Here is a 16,479-nt window from a genome sequence, read left to right as displayed (position 1 = left end):
AAAATGAAAAGCTATAGATACTAAAATTAATAAACGCGGTAATTGTATTAACTAATATTATATTTAACTTAATTTTAATTATTAGTATATTTTGAGATGATTGAAGAGAAAAAAATAATTAAATTTCAAAAAGAAAGGGAATATTCAAATGAGAGTTTTTTTTTTTACTAATCCATTAGTTATTTATGCAGGTTTGGGTTTGAGAACAAATCCTACTGAAAAGGAAGATAATGATAAGATTATGGGTTCTCTAAGCATGTGGAAGAAAACTAATAAAAACATTGCACTAGAATATTTTTGCATCTTACATTCTTATTCTTATCGATTAAAAGAAGTATCCAACTAAATTATATGACAATTTTATGAGAAGGAATTAGTCTTTGCAAATCGCGCACAGACGGAGGTTGAGAAAGAATTTTATGAGAAAAATAAAATAAAAGAGGACATTGAGAAAGGTGACAATTTTGAGAAAATTGAAGAGAAAAAAAAATTCAACTTGCAAAAAGAAAAGAGAATATCCAAAAGAGAGAATTTTATTAATTTATGAAGGTTTGGATTTGGAGACAAATCCTCTTGAAGAGGGAGAGAAAGATAAGATCATGAGTTCGCTGAGCAAGGAAATTTATAAAAAAAATTGCATTAGAATATATTAGCATCTTACATTCTCATTCCTATCGGTCAAAAGAAAAAAATATTCAACTTGAAGACATAGATTGGATGAAACTCAATTCACATGATAAGAAGCGTTCATGGAATGATTGGTGGTCTATTAATATTGGACTAAATAAAAAACATATTGCGGTTAGAGTCAAATTCCTTATTCATTTGATAACTTTGATTCTACCAACTGATCGCGGTTATGTCAAATTCCTTAAGACAATCATAAAGAGTCACTTAGACTACCTACAATGGGGTGTTGAATCTGTCTTTCAACAGCAAAATATGTGTTGAAACCATTGCATGTGCCTTGTTGAATCTGATGTGGAAGAAAGAGATGTTGAACAAATTCAACATGTTGAAGTCTGAAAAAAACTGACGCGGGAGGGACACGTGTTGCCTTGCTTTTGGTCCAGCGTAGCGCGTGTGATGCACGCGCCGACAGGTGAGAATGGCTGTTGAATCACGCGGAGAGAGAAGAATGAGTGGGACAAGTGGCAGATCGTGATTGGTTGCTTCGATTTTTATCTTATCAAAACTTTGAACTCAATTATTTCATTGAAAATTAATTTTTTATTTTTTAATTTTTATACCAAAATTCGTGATTTTTTTTTCTCTACAAATAGAGACTTGGTTCATTTCATTTGGACACAAAAAAAAAACCAAAATTTTCACTATCTTAATCTATTATTATCTTTCTAATTAGTCTTTCTTTTGAAGTTTTAATCTTTTTTTAGTGAAATGGATCCCAACAATTCTTCTAATTATCCCAACAATTCTCAAAATCCCAACAATTCTCAAAATCCCAACAATTATCAAAACTCTTACAATTATCAAAACCCCAACAATTATCAAAATCCCAACAATTATCAAAATTCAAATCAATTTTTCAACCAACATCCTCAAAACACACCTAATTTTGGTTTAACACCAAATTTCAACCAATCATCCTTTGTTCCAAACTTTCATCCATATTATGGAACTATGCTGAGAAATACATCTCAAACACCCCCGTTTAATGGTTACATGCCGATGGTTAATGAAATTTTTTCGAGTGGTGGTACAACTAACTTTCCCGAATTTTCAACACAAATAACTATTGCTAATGAAGATTCAACTCCTAAGAGCAAGAAAACTATTGCTAATTAAAATTTAAATAAGAATATGAAATAGAAAGTGGTGGGGTAGAGAAAGTGGTGGGTATGGTGTTGAATATAAAAACCATTGGAGAGGGTAAAAGTTGAATGTGTGTTGAATGATTAGGTGGAAGAAAGAGAAAATGATGTGGAGTGAAAAAGTGGGTGTTGAATATTTTTTTGTGTTGAAACCATTGTATGTAGTCTTATCAGTTGAAACCGACCTTATTTCACACATAAAAAGAACGTTTTGAATGACTATTTTGGTGATATGACGAGGTAGGACAAGTACACATTCAACCTAAGAAATTATAAGATCATTTACAATGGTCTGTTGTAAGAAGATTCAACACCAAAAAAACAGTGCAATGTGTGTTTAATAAAGAGTTGAATGTGACATGGAAGGGAGAGAAGTTGAAACAATTCAACAGAGTTGAATCTGTAAAGGGGGGACACGCGGCTTCTTCTTGTGGTTTTGAAGCAGGCGCGTGTGCAACACACGCGATAGGGTGAGAGTGGGCGTTTCTTTTACGCGGAGAGAGAAGGAAATGTGATAAGATCCAGCCACGTGGCTGGCTGTGATTGGTTAGTTGGATTTTTATCTATTTAATACTTTGAACTCAATTATTTCGTTGCAAATTATTTTTTTATTTTTTTATTTTTTCACCAAAATTTATGATTTTTTTTTTGTCTATAAATAGAGACATGGTTCATTTGATTTGGACACATGAAAAAAAATTGATTTTTTCACTATATTAATCTTTTATTATCTTTCTATTAGTGTTAATCTTGAAGTATTAGTCTTTTTTTTTTGTGAAATGGATCCCAATAATCATTTCAACAGCCAAAATTCTTCTAATTATCCCAACAATTATCAAAATCCGAACAATTACCAAAATCCCAACAATTTTCAAAATCCAAATCAATTTTCCAACCAATCGTTAAGTGTTAATTATTTTAATTTAATTTTAATCGGTAATTGTAATTTTATGTAATCATAAAAACAAAAATATAAATTTAAATAAGAATATGAAATAAAAAGTGGTGGGGTAGAGAAAGTGGTGGGGTAGAGTGTTGAATGAAAAAACTATTGGAAAGGGTAAAAGTTGAATAAGTGTTGAATGAGTATGTGGAAGAAAGAGAAAATAATGTGGAGTGTTGGGAGTTAAAAAATATGGTGTTGAAAGTTTAAACCATTGTACATGGTTTAAGACAGGACCTTCCTTGGTAAACTCCCCCCCCCCCCCCCCCCCCCCCACCCACACACACACATTTAGGGGAGGACACATTCAACCTAAGAAATTATAAGATGGGACCTTCTTTGTAGGGATGGCAAAAAACCCCAAACTCGAGAGACCCACCCGAACTCAAACCCAAGTTAACGGGCGAAACCCGATTTGACTGGGTTTGGGTTTGGGTTTGGGTGACACCCGATAATATGGGTGTGGGTTTGGTATCAATGAAACCCACACCCGAAACCCATACACCCACCCGAAATATTTTATAATTACCTAATTACCCTCATAGTCTCTCTCAATTTTCTTGGAAGACCTTAAATTTTAGTTGTAATTTAATTTCTTGAAAGTCTATGTTGTAATTTCTTGAAAGTCTATGTTTGAATTTCCTTGGAAGACCTTAATTTTAGTTGTAATTTAATTCAAAGTCTATGTTGGAATTTAATTTCTTAAATTTACAAATTATTTTCAAATGTGTTGCGGGTTTGGGTTTGGGTGGAAAAAAACCCGAACCCAATGGGTGTGGGCGTGGGTGTAGTTTTGCCACCCGAACAGCCTTTGGGTTTGGGTGATGATTTCGGGTGTGAGTTTGGTAAGTGTCAAACCCGCACCCATGGGCGCCCGTTGCCATCCCTACTTCCTTGGTGGCCCCCCCACCCCTAAATTTTTAAAACAACAAGCTGATCCTAAAAGATAAAAAATCAGTTTTGAATTTTATGTGTTTGAATTTTATTTTGTTTTTTTGAAAATCGGATTTGATCGAATTTTGAATTGATTTTTTAAAATTGATCTGAATTGAACCAAACTATATATATATATATATATATATATATATATATATATATATATATATATATATATATATATATATATATATATATATATATATATATATATATATATATATATATATATGGGGTTGCTAATTTACAACTAACTAAAAACATGTTTGTGTAAATTAACAATGCGTACCTTTTCTAATATGACAAAAAAATCATGATAGTTAGGTAAAATTTATTAAATGATGTGCACTCATTTGCTAATTTATACCCATACAATTATAAATATATATAACCATAATAAACACAAAGACAACCTAGGAAATAAAAAAAAAAGACAACTTGAGAAAGCATATACAATCCAAATTCATCTTTTATTCAAGTTCAAAAAAAAAAAACTGAATATTCAAGCTGATGAATTAATTAAAGCCATTGATTTATGTGAACTACACTTAATTTTTTTTTCATGCTCCAGATTTTTTTCTAATTCATGTAAAGTTACTAGATTTTCAATATATATGATCCAGATTTTCACTATAACATGAATTCCATTTTTTCACTATACATGCTCTAGCTCCGTAAAAAAAAATGCTCCTTTTTTTTTAATTCACCAAATGCTGCTTCGATGCTTTTTTTATACTATAATTAAATAAGTTTGACTATTATAAAAAATAAAGTTTGACTATCGGTAAAAAAAAAAAAATTGTTTGTCTTTTTTTTTTGTCTAAAGGAATTGTGTTTGGATTGTTTGATTTCCTAGGTTGTTTACTTAGGTTGCTTATATTTATAATTGTTTGGGTGTAAATTAGCAAATGAGTGTACAACATTTAATAAAAGTTATCTAACTAACCCTCAAATTTCTAGCGTAAAATAACTAAATGTCAAGGGTTTTTTGTCCAAAGTGAAAAGGTGCGCATTGCTAATTTACACCATCATGTTTGTAGTTGGTTGTAAATTAGCAACCCCTATATATATATATAGGGGATACTTCAAGTGAGAGGAGTGTCTTATTGTGAGAGATGAGAGGAGAAAATATAAACCATATGATGTAAATCAATGGTTCAGATTAAATTCCACTTTTATGCGCTACTGCAGGCTATCTCTGTCTTGTCTTCTCTCTCCGACCTCTCTTTTGGATTACTTGCACCCAATTCATCGAACGCAGTAACCTTTCAATTGTTCCACAAATTTTACAATTAGATATATAAGAGGCATGTGGTTGATTTAGTTGTGCTATTCAAAATTGTTGTTCCAACTTTGAGTTAATGAATGGTTTGATTTCATTTTTAATAGTCAAACCTCAATAGTGCATCCATGGCAATCTAAGCAGATTCCCACACTAATGGGCAAAACCAATTATTGAATACAAAAAAGAAGCTTTACGCAATTATAAGATTATTCTAAAGAGAGAGAAGATGGACACCCCCTTTAAAAAGTCCATCGCCGCCGTAACGGCATCCTGTTGCTCTGTTGCCGTCAATCGTATTCTCGTCGTCGTCTTTGCGTCTGTATTTGAGATAACTGAAACGATGAAGGGGTAGAGATGAAGCAAAAGGCAATATTATTTTTTAAGGTGAACCTTTTTAATCTAATCCGTTAAATTTAATCTAAAGGCTAATATTAATTCCTCTCATCTCTCACAATAAGACACTCCTCTCACTTGAAGTATCCCCTATATATATATATATATATAAGTTGGACTTCTCAATAGTCGAAATCAACCTTGTTCCTCACATAAAAAGAACGTTTTGAACATTATAAAGAAAAATACATAAACTACTATTACACACTAAACCTAAGAAATTATAAGACGCGTCCTTCCTTGGCAGGTCCCCCCATTTAGGGTGTTCAATTTAAATTGATCTAAATTAAAACAACAAATTGATTCTAAAAAACTATAAATTTCATAAAAAATTGAATATTTTTGATGTGTTTTGATGTTCTTTTGTAAAAATTGCTGGAACTAATCAAATTTTGGATTGATTTTTCAAAACCGAACAAAATCATACATATATATTTAATATTTATTTATCTTCTTTCTTTTACTTAATGTTTTTTTTTTAGTATGATATATTATATTAACTATTATTGGTTGGTTTTTATTTTTTTAATATTACTTATTAGTCCAAATTAAAGTGCACAGAGTTAGATCGGATCAGTTTAAATTTTTTCATAACTCATCCAAAATTAAAACTATGAATGATTTTATCTTTAAATCTGATGAATTTTTACTTCAAAATTGTTCTGGATAGGGCCTAGAAGCCAAAAGTTGAGGAACGGCTAACTGGATCGTCGAGCAAGCCCCAATGAGGAGCAGCCCACAAAGACTTGAGACGAGTCAAACGGTCACAATACACTTGCGTATTGTAACGGTCGACCACCGGAATGATGAGCATTGACTGCTCATCATGGCTCTCCAGCCGTTTTCGGCAGCCACTTGATGACCATTAATGTCATCAAGGGCTTTGGCCCAGCGCTGGTGCTATATAAACTCCACTCATGCGGTGGACTCAGATATGCATTCTCACCTACTGAAAATCTTGCTTCACCCAAATCACTAACTCGAGCGTCGGAGCAACTGTAAGTACACAACCCTCTCTGCTTCATCGAGGGGCTAGAACGAAACAACGCCAGACGCAGTCACTATTCTGATCAGATAAGATAAAAAATCAATCTAAACAATGAACCACAAACACTAGTATGTTTTTATTCTTATGAAATAATCAACTATTCGATTAAAAAAATAAAAGAGTTGAACAAAATAGACATGATAGAATCCAAATCCCCACCAAATATGCCATATATGTCCTTGGCAGTTGGCATTGCCGGCTGGTGCAAACTTCTTTTGAGGAATCATGTGGATCATATGTTCGCTAGATTAGATGCCACACGTTTGGCATATTTCTCATCCACATGTACCACTTTTTTTTTTGTACCATAGAGGGCCTAAAGCCCACACATGTACCTTATTTTAATTGAACATTTGAATCATTTTTGACTTTTAAACATTTGAATCATGTATATGCACATTTTAGTTCTTTTATACGATTTTAAATTTTAAATCCCCCAATGTAACAAAAAAAAAACCCCCCAATTAGTTATAGATATCTTATTTTAATTGAACATGTGAATCATGTTAATGTATGATTTATTTAACCTATAGTTTCTAGAAGAAGGACTCCAATAATCAAAATTCAGTTGTAATGTATGTAAAACACAGTTAAAAGTTGTTCCCACAAACACCTTATTTAATCAATTTAAGGTGTAATTTATTTATTTTTTGATAATTTAAGGTGTAATTTATAGATACTGAACTAGTTGACCAATAAAAAAGAAACATTTAAATTCACGGCTTAGCGATACTAAAATGGTATAATTTGAAGAAAAAAATTATAACGAAGTATTTTATATATAATAATTTGTAGTTTTTTTTTAGTTTAACCATAATTTAGCATTAATTAGATTTGAGGCTTATCCATACTGTCATTCTTTTTTTTTTTGGTACACCATACTATCATTCTTTATATTAATGTTATTAATTAAGTTATGCTTAAAAAAAAATTATACTGTATAAAAAATAAAAATAAATTATACAAGTCAAAAACTTTCATTTGTAATATGACGGTTCAAGCATATGAAAATTTTATTGGCAAATCTTACAAACGTATTTACATATTGTTGTAACTCATGTTCGTATGAATATGTTTTTCAAAACGTTAAGACAAAAAAATGATAGTATATATATATGTCTATTGTTTGATTTTTTTTCTTTTTTTAATTAAATAACACAAGTTTTAATTACATGGTTTGAGGCGAGTAAGGATGGTAGTAGATAGGGTAGTTTAGTACCCATCCATATATCAGCACTTTAAAAAAATTATTCATTCTCATACCTACATGGAAAACAATTTTTGTTACCCGCATTTTTGCTAAATATAAATTGTTCAATTATAAAATATTATAGTATTTTAATAAAATTACCAAAATTTTAAAGATTTTAATGTTGATTCATGAAAATTATAAATATAATTATTACCAACCTCATCATAAAGTTCATATATCTGTTAACATATTCGTATTATGTTTGCATTATGTTATAATTAAATACACCTTTTAATTAAAAATGTGTAATTGATATGCATATATAATATATAATGTGGGTATGAGACGGGGTGGGTACTCGTACCCGCACTCATATCCGCTCATTTTTTGAATATTTATTCATAGGGTCATGCTAAACAGTGCCCCTGGGGCACTAGTTAAGCATACTAAAAAAGGAAACAAATGATAAAGTTAATGATGAGAGAGAATAATTTTTCACATCATTAAAACATTGAATGCACAATTTACGAGATAAAATTTCTATATTTATATCCTTAACTACAGCCCCGAGGGCACTGTTTAGCATTTTCCTTATTCATATAGGTGCCCGTATCTATAATACTCCCTCCGGTCCTTTTTATAAGGAACAATTTGGAAAAAAAATTTGGTCCTTTTTATAAGAAACAATCATTAAATTTATTCTTACAATTCCATTTCTACCCTTATTAAATTGTATCTATTCCAAAGTTATGCATTAATTAGAGTGACATATTCCCTAAGAATAAATTAATACACCAAGGTTAGTTTTGGAATAAATTGTAAAATTTTAGAATTTTTATTAAGAAAGATAAGGTTTCTTGGTATGTGTGTTTTTACCAAATTGTTCCTTATAATAAGGACCGGAGGGAGTACAAGTTTTTATCCTACCCGTTGTAGGTATATATTTTTTGTAGATACCCACTGAATATGTGTCCAATTGCATTCCTAGATGCGAGAGTTAGAGCACTAAAATTTCTTCTCTATATTTGTTCCTACACTAAAACCAACATCACATCGTCATATAGAAACCGATAATTTCCTTTTAATTTGAGTTCTTTAACTCTGAAGTGTTCATCTGCATATGAATGATTATTTATGCTTTGGTGGTACTAAGAACTAATATAAAATCAAAAACGATATAAATATGGGAAATATTGTAGGTTTAGTGGACCCATTTTAAAGTTTTTGATGGGTTATACATATATATTTTGTAGTTAGATGGCTTAAATAATTAGAAAGTATAAAAATAATATAAAAATTTTAAGTAGACCCACGTAAAGAACCCAAATCAGTATAATGGAAGGAGAGTCTCTAAGGTGTACGTTGATGGTTTGGCAGCGGTGGTGTGAGAGTTTTGGCGTTCGCGAAATGAAATGATTTTTGAAGCAAGGGTTAGAGAATTGGAGGAGATACAAAGGGCCTGTTTGTTTTGGCTTAAAAAAAATGATTTTTTCTGTGTATTTTTTAAAATATTACAAGTTTTTTTATATTCATTTTTTTCTAAATTGAAACACTAATTTTGTAAGTGCACAGAATCGCTACCAAGTAATAAAGTGATAAGTTTATCGTTCTCCACAGGGATTGTGCCAAAATTACTAGTTTCGCTTATGAATGAAATTTGCATTCGCTTTGGTGTTTGACGATAGTTATGCGGGTAAAAGTAAATTGCAATAATTGAAGAGCAGAAAAGTAAATTGCAGGAAAGTAAATGGTGCGTGTGTGTCCACACGGGGTGGTTAAGTGTGGTCGGATCCCTCTCTTACTCCTGCTTGGTGGTTCCCTTGTTTCCCTCTATCAGGAATTAGACTATTAAAAATAGGTTCAGAAGCACTCGTTCGCTATTTCTATTACAAATTGTTTAGAGCCTAGTTAGTGGTTACCCTTATTCTGCTTAAATATTTTTGCCGCCGGTTCCACTTTTTTGTTACAAACGTTGATATCATTACCTTTAAGGCTCCATGTGTCACAAGCTGTCACGTGTGCCTCTAACTAGTCCTAACTATGCCTCAGGTAGAAATTATCGTTCGTTCTAATCCTATACTAAGACCTCAGGTATTGAATTTAATGGTCTCATCTTGGCCATAGCACACCGTCCTTTGTTCGGGATTACTAGCTTCATTTCTTATGCGATATCCACTAGGTCCTTAGATTTTATTCTAATGTGATCAGTATTAAAATAAATATAAAACCAGACGATAAAAGAGTTTGAAAGTAGAAACAATTGAATTTATACCCAAATTATACAAAACCAAGCATTTGTAAGGGAGTTCCTCGACTCCACCTAACCTAGGAAAAATAAATTACAAAGACAGAAAGAAAAGAACCTTATTGGCCTTGGAGTTCCTTGGCCTCCTTGCCTCCTCCTTAGAGTTCTCCTAACTCTAGAGTGAATATTCAATGTCTCTGAATATTTCTGAATGAATAATAGTGGAGGAAGAAAGCTCTATTTATAGTTTTTCAGCTGGGTTTTGGGCTTTTATGCGTGTCCATCACACCCATCGTGGCCATGATGGCGAGTAATTTTGCCTTATCGTGGCCACGATGGATCATATCGTGGTACGATGAAAGATTTCCTCAAGATTTTGTGCGTGCTTTTGCCGTCATCAACGTGCCACGATGACAAGTCATCGTGGTACGATGGGAAAGATTTGTTGCAGATTTTCTTCAATTTAAACCACCTTCTCATCGTGCAACGCCGGATCTCATCGTGGGTACGATGGTGCGCACTGTTTATTATGTTTTTGCCCTTTTGCTGCTTTTTCCACTTTTCTTGCTTCTGGGCCAAGTAACTTCACTTTTCTTGGTATTTGCTTCCTTTTGGGCTTCAACTGCTATTAAAACTACCTAAATTACTACTAAAAACATCATATAATTGACTGTCATCAGTGAAATACCTAAAATAACATTTTAAGAATAACTATTCAAACCAAATTTTTATTTGAAAAAAAAAATTACACTAAATTTTGTAACACTAAAAAATCATTTCTAAAAAAAGACAAAACAAAGCCCAAATTGTTTCTTGGAAATGGCTTCAATCTAAAAAAGTTTAAATCACCGTCCTTATTTTATTTTATGAATGACTAGTACTTTAATGTGTTGTCTTTAGTATTGAATATTATATTAATTTTAATGTTTAATTTGATAATTTATATTTTGTATATATTATTTTCGTGAGGATAACTCAGTTGGTAGAGGAATGTTGCATGTAATATATAGGGAGTGTGGTTCGAAGCTGATACTTCAATTTATATATTCACCTTAAAATGTGAATTTTTAGTCATTATAGTATTTGACAAAAAAAATATATATATATTAGTTGTGAGGCTAACTAAGCTAAATATGCTCATTATAGTCCGAAATATATGTGGATTACAGAAGCTCCACCTTATATTTATGTAGTCTTTATTTTTGCTTTATTGTCCAATTTTTGTAAAATAATTATTCCAATGAATACTAGTTTTCTTTTTCTAAAGTTTTATTTAAATCGTGGATATCATGTTTTTCATTTTCATAATCCCATTGCTATTGCTACAGTAAAATAATGGCGCGTCATCTATTCAAACTATATAAATACGACCACTACATCTTTTCTTCTTACATCTAGTTTCTTCAAAACTCAAGATATTGAGCATTCACATCTAGCAATAATTAATTTCAATGTTACTAAACTCAACCTTTCTTCTACTTCCTAGTTTCTTCAAAAATCAAGAACTAGGAAGAACTAATATTCTTGGCCACATAAATGGTTCTACTCTTCCATGTTACGCTACAGCTACAGCTACAAATACAAATACAAATATTTCTCAAAGAAAATCAGCCAATTATCAACCCAATATTTGGAATTACGATACTTTACAATCCTTGAAACAAGACCATACGGTAATTTCATGACAAAAATTAGCGACGAAAACAATTGTCAATCTACTTCACTACAACATTTTATGCCTACCGCAATTTTTGTTGCTAATTCTTTGTCATTTCATTTAAGCTTAATTCTTTTGTTGCTAAATTTATATAATACTCCATATTCAATTTTTTTTCTTTTGCTAATTTAGTTTTTTAGTAATGATTAAATCATTTTAAACAAATAGTGTATATATTTGTAGGATCTACGATATGTTGAAAGGGGAAGGAGGTTGAAAGAGGAAGTAAGGAACATGATTAAGGAAGAAAATGTAGAGATATTGGAGTTAATTGACATTGTGAAACGCTTAGGCCTCAACTACCATTTTGAAAAGGAGATAGGAGAAGCCATTGATAGGTTTTTGTCTTTGGAAAAATTCAATAATACAATTATTCACACAAGTCTACATGAAACTGCTTTGAGATTCAGGCTACTTCGAGATTATGGCTATGATGTTTCAGAAGGTACGTAATATTTATTAGGGTTTGTCTAACATATGCAATATTCAATCATGAATATATCATAAAATACATATTTGTACTAATATTTTAGGGAATACTACTTGAGTCACGAGCTCCTACCTATTAAATAGTCTTTTAAGTTTGATTCTCTTTTGACGGGTAATTATCAGCTAACATTTAAATCGACATTTTCGTATTTTAATCATATACACAGATATTTTTGAGAGGTTTAAAGACCACAATGGAAATTTTAAGGAATGTCTAGTCAAAGATGTCAAAGGAATGTTAAGTCTCTATGAGGCATCATTCCTATCTTATGAAGGAGAACAAATTTTGGATGAAGCCAATGCCTTCACAAGCTTCCACCTTAGAGGCCTTAAAGAAGATAAAAGTAGTTTTCTCTTTGAGCAAGTGAATCGTTCATTGGAACTTCCACTACATCGTAGATTCCAAAGGCTTGAAGCTCGATGGTATATTGAGTCATATCAAAAAAGAAAGGACGCAAACATGGTGTTAGTTGAAGCTGCCAAGATGGATTTCAACATTTTGCAATCAAATCTACAACAGGAACTTAAAGAAATATCTAAGTAAGTTGTTTTCTTACGTATACAAAGTTTTAAGTTTGCAATTATATATTGTTAACGATGCAATAAATGGAGGAAATGGATTCTCTCAAGTGTGATTTACACTTGAGAGAATAAAGTGTAATCTAACACCATCTAAATTCATTTTCTCTAAATTTTTATATGTTTCTCTCTCTTGATCAATGGTAACAAACCACACTTTATTCTCTCAAGTGTAAATTACACTTGAGAGAATCCATTCCCGTCCTCATGTTTATGATTATTGTCCATCTTGTATTGAACACATTATTTTGAATGAAATAAATTAAGTTTGCTTCCGTCAAAACAACTTAGAGGTTGTTATGTGAAAGTTTTAGATAAAATTTATTCAAAATTTGATGGGAAAGACAAATTTATGCTGACATTGGTAAAATATCCTCTAAGAAAATGTTTTTATATTTACCTTCTTATCATGTTCAGAGCTAAGCAGTAACTATGTCCTCTTTAATTAGTAGATCTGATTATTTTTATTTTCTGATTTTGGTTTATAGGCATGTAGGAAATACTTATTATCTTGTTTTTTCTGATTGATGTAATGATCCATTAGTTTGTTTTCAAAACATCTGATGTGGTTTCTTTGAATTGTAAGAGTTGAGTATCCTTATACTCCTTATGATTCAATTTTGCTTAAAAAAAAAAAAAAAAAAAAACCTCCTTAAGATATGTCCTTAGAACTTCAACATTTTTCAATTTTATCCAAATTTTATGGATTTCCCAAGAGTACATAGATACCACAAATTTATTGTTGTAACCAGGGGTGTCAATTTTATCCATTATCTATTTAAATCCATCCATTAGATAATAAAATTGTTAATGGATTGAATTCAATCCATCCATCTAACTAAATGGATGGATTTGATCCATCCAACAATTTTTAAAAATCCAATGGATTATTTCTTCATAATTTTTTTTTCTTTTTCTGTTTTTAATATAAAACACCACAATTTTTAAAAAAAATTAAATTAAAATACTGATTTTTTTTATGAAATTAAACAATGATATTTAATTACAAATTCCAATTATTAGTTTTTTGTTAAACTAAACAGTAATATTTAAATTAATTTTGTTGGATGGATTGGATATTCATCCATCGGAAAGATGATAATTGATGGATTGGATGGATTTTATCTCTAATTGATGGATTGGATTGTTTGAATAAATTTTAATGGATTGTTAATGAATTTAATGAATTACTTTGATTCATCCATTAGCAATCCAATCCATCCATTTTGACACTTCTAGCTAGTTAACCTAACATAATTTTGGACTTTTGTTGTAGTGTGCTTGATTTTAAAATTGTTCCACCGAACAAACTGGGGGTCAAGGTACGGGACAAAAACTGAAATTTTTGTCCCCACAGAACCACAGGACAACTTTTTGTCCTCGGCACAAGTTGTCTATAAAATATCAAAATAACTTTTGTCCACCAAACATCGTACAACGCAAAGTTTATTCAATATCTTAAATATTTGTCATGTGTTATTCTGTCTTGTACTGTTCTGTCCGGTATTTATATTTTGCAGATCAAACGGATCCTTATACTTTTATTGTGATGTTCCGATGTGAATCGAACAATCTTTCTCTCATTTTTCATTGATGTATATGTGATTGTATTTTTTTTTTCGTTAAATGTCGTATCTCATACACGTTTTTTTTTTTTGAACAGCAAATTCCTGCACTGTACCCATACCAATTCCTTAATGACTTAATAAGAATATTTTATTCATAATCAATTCCTTTTTTAATTTAGAATATTTTACTCATAAGATATCAAGAATTAAAATTAATTTCAATTTAAACATTATGAAGGTGGTGGAAGGGGATGGGACTTGCCCCAAGGTTAAGCTTTGGTCGTGATAGGCTAATGGAATGTTATTTTTGGGCGGTTGGAATGACACCATTTGAGACTAAGTTCAGTGATCTCCGCAAGGGTTTAACCAAAGTGGCTTCTCTAATAACTTTAATAGATGATATTTATGATGTCTATGGCACCTTGGATGAATTGCAGCTTTTCACAACCGCTGTTGAAAGGTAAATAGTACTATTTTTTTTCCTCATTAAGTTTCTTGGTTAAATTGTAGTATCACACTATATAATAAAATTATGTTTCTTAATTTCAGTTGGGATATTAATGCAATTCAAATTCTTCCGGAATACATGAAAATATTCTTCTTAGCACTCTACAATACTGTCAATGAATTCGCATACGAGACACTTAAGGACAAAGGACACGACATCCTTCCCTACCTCGTCAAAGCGGTAAGACTAAAACTTAGTCATTAATGGTTTCTTTTTTACTTTCATCCCAAAATAAGTGTCACATTTTACTGCTGCACACTTACCGGTGCCTTGAATTACAGTGGTCTGATATGTTGAAAGCATTCCTACAAGAAGCAAGGTGGTGTCATGATAAACAATTGCCAAAATTTGATGACTACCTCAACAATGCTTGGGTGTCTGCCTCCGGTGTAGTTTTATTGACTCATACATATTTTCTACTAAATCATAGCCTAACAAAGGAGGGACTTGAATACTTGGAAAATTGTCATATGTTGTTGAAGAGACCATCCATTATTTTTCGACTTTGCAATGATTTGGCTACTTCATCGGTAAGTTTGATTTGTTCCTTTCTTTAACCATACATGCATATTGTCATGTCATAATACTAAATAAAGTCTAAAATAAAAAAGTGACCTTACCTAATTAGAATAGTCATGTTTGGTGGAATGTCCCTTCAGTGTGCTGGTGGTCATGAGGAGTGTGGGGGGTGGGGGTAAATGCAAGATATTTTGACGCTCAAGTTAGTGTATATGTGAAGTGAGAAGTTTGCGAGAGTAAGAGAATGATACATATATAGTCCCTAGAATAGAGTCAAGATCATTAATATGAGGGCTAATTAATCTTGTGGCCTCGACGTTAATGAATATCGAAATAACGTCTAAAAAGTCATGATTGACAATAAATATCAATCATTTTGATGTCGTATAAAAATGTTGGGCCAGCATGCTATTGGGCTGAACACAACGCCTAAGTGGGTTGTGCTTGAAACCTAGTTGGGCTTATGTCCAGTTCGGAACAAAAGAGTAGCTAAGAAAATATTATCAAAAACTAAAACTTAATTTGTCAATTTAATCTCTAACAATTTTATACGAGAATAAATTGGTTCATCTATTATAATGAATCAAAATTAACAGATCGAGTGACTAATTTGTCTTACATATCAAAATGTCAATGATTAATTTGAGCTTTTCGATTAGAGAAATAATTGACTTTTAATAAATTGTGAAAAAACAAATGAATCATTATTCGTAAAATCTAGCACATGAAAATAATCATTGTAATTGATCTTATTGTAATGTTATAGGCGGAGTTACAAAGAGGTGAAGGAGCAAATTCAATTATATGCTACATGAACGAAAATGGTGTTAGTGAAGAAGCTGCTTACAAACACATCCATAGTTTGCTTAATGAAACTTGGAAAAAGATGAACAAAGATAGAGTTACCAATTCAACTTTTTCAAAATATTTTGTAGAAATAGCAATCAACCTTGCTAGAATTTCTCATTGCACGTATCAATATGGAGATGGACATGGTGCCCCTGATACCATAGCAAGGAATAGAATAAAGGCATTAATACTTGAACCCATTGATTAAACTCTTGAGGAAATAATTGAAATTCTTATATTCTCTTGATGCAATTAATGCCTTCTTATTTTTTTTATACAAAAAATGTGTACTAGCTAGTATGTTAGCTATTTGTAAAGAAATAAAAATAGAGCTATATGTACATGAAGGTACCACCAAACTATTGATTGAGTTTGA

The 16,479-nt window shown here is 31.3% G+C and overlaps 1 protein-coding gene across 1 annotated transcript; it reads left to right on the top strand.

Annotated features, from left to right (window-relative positions):
• The first annotated feature begins 11,264 nt into the window (after positions 1–11,264).
• On the top strand, positions 11,265–16,479 carry LOC123881736 (tricyclene synthase TPS4, chloroplastic-like). Its single transcript, XM_045930468.1, has 7 exons — positions 11,265–11,547; positions 11,775–12,036; positions 12,248–12,620; positions 14,466–14,687; positions 14,777–14,915; positions 15,017–15,265; positions 16,021–16,479. Exons 1-7 carry the CDS (start codon positions 11,326–11,328, stop codon positions 16,309–16,311), a joined length of 1,758 nt encoding a protein of 585 aa, XP_045786424.1. The 5' UTR covers positions 11,265–11,325; the 3' UTR covers positions 16,312–16,479.

This window comes from Trifolium pratense, linkage group LG4 (genome assembly GCF_020283565.1).
Source record: "Trifolium pratense cultivar HEN17-A07 linkage group LG4, ARS_RC_1.1, whole genome shotgun sequence".
Classification (NCBI taxonomy): Eukaryota; Viridiplantae; Streptophyta; class Magnoliopsida; order Fabales; family Fabaceae; genus Trifolium; species Trifolium pratense.
Note: the sequence above shows the minus strand (reverse complement) of the source record. Positions and strands in the feature narration are given on the sequence as shown.

Coding starts and splice junctions, on each gene's coding strand:
- LOC123881736 (XM_045930468.1), top strand. CDS start 11,326: ATGTTACTAAACTCAACCTTTCTTCTACTTCCTAGTTTCTTCAAAAAT. Junction 12,621..14,465: donor GAACTTAAAGAAATATCTAA/GTAAGTTGTTTT, acceptor AACATTATGAAG/GTGGTGGAAGGGGATGGGAC. Junction 14,688..14,776: donor TTCACAACCGCTGTTGAAAG/GTAAATAGTACT, acceptor TCTTAATTTCAG/TTGGGATATTAATGCAATTC.